Genomic DNA, 1,003 nt, shown 5'->3' with positions numbered 1-1,003 from the left:
GTTATGTATGTATATTGTATAGCCATAAATTACCACCATTTCTAAGCCAGATTTTTCTTCTGTTCTTTGAAAATTGATATACTATGCATTCTTGGGCATTTCTGAGAAAACCCGCAAAACGAATTCGAGTTCTCGCAACACAAAGTAGGAATCAAGTTTTCAGAAAATCATCAGACAATCCATTATTATTGGAATCAAATGGTAGTAAAAGTTATAATTATGGTGATAATGAGAAGGGTTATTCATTTCTTGAGGCAGTTTTGAGATCATTTTTTTCTGGGTTGGGGATTGTTGGGGCCTTCAGCTACTGTTCTTCATTCTCTAATGCAGATTCATCATTTGTGTCTTATGCTGATTCTGGAATTGGGACTCCCGAACCCGAAAAGAAGTCTAGTTTCATCTTCAAAGGTATAATATTTACGGGAATCACGGATAATTATCTACATTCAGTTCTTTTTTGTCTATAAGATTTCGCAGCATTAATTGATGACGAAGTTTGATAATTACATCTCGATTAGGTCTCTAAAAATCAAGATTTTGAGCGTACAATCTATAGTCAATTCCTGTGATTTCTTTGAGTTTCTACTCTAAGGAATATAACAGGTTGTGGATTAATTTGTTATTGTAGGTTTCTGTTATCATTTACTTATCGTTCTAAAATTTCAGATACATTCAGGAGAAAAGTTTTCTTCAAGTATGAAAAAAGAATGAGAATGCGAAGTCCTCCTGAAAAGGTTCGTTATTCTTTGATTTTTAACTTTAAGGTTGTTTGACAAAACTTTTATGAAAGTTTTAGCCGATTTTGAAAATAATTGATGAAATGTGCAATTAAAAATTTATTAGTTTATTACTGTATCATGTGTAATGACCAAAAAAGAAAAATTATCAGTTGCATTGTGAGAATAATTTCATGAATTACTGGCCCTGTTCTCTTTACCGTTTTCGGGTCGTTTTCTGTTTTCGATTTTTCAAAACGGTGAAAACGTGTTCTCTTTCCCGTTTT

The 1,003-nt window shown here is 32.3% G+C and overlaps 1 protein-coding gene across 1 annotated transcript; it reads left to right on the top strand.

Moving 5' to 3' along the window:
* Positions 1–6: 6 nt before the first annotated feature.
* On the top strand, positions 7–734 carry LOC111387794 (the record flags this gene model as incomplete). The annotated part of the gene is made up of 2 exons (XM_023012383.1): positions 7–408; positions 667–734. Coding segments are annotated over exons 1-2 (393 nt in total), but the record flags the coding sequence as incomplete, so codon positions are not given.
* Between the last annotated feature and the right edge of the window lie 269 nt (positions 735–1,003).

This window comes from Olea europaea, unplaced genomic scaffold (assembly GCF_002742605.1).
Source record: "Olea europaea var. sylvestris unplaced genomic scaffold, O_europaea_v1 scaffold42553, whole genome shotgun sequence".
Lineage (NCBI taxonomy): Eukaryota > Viridiplantae > Streptophyta > Magnoliopsida > Lamiales > Oleaceae > Olea > Olea europaea.
Note: the sequence above shows the minus strand (reverse complement) of the source record. Positions and strands in the feature narration are given on the sequence as shown.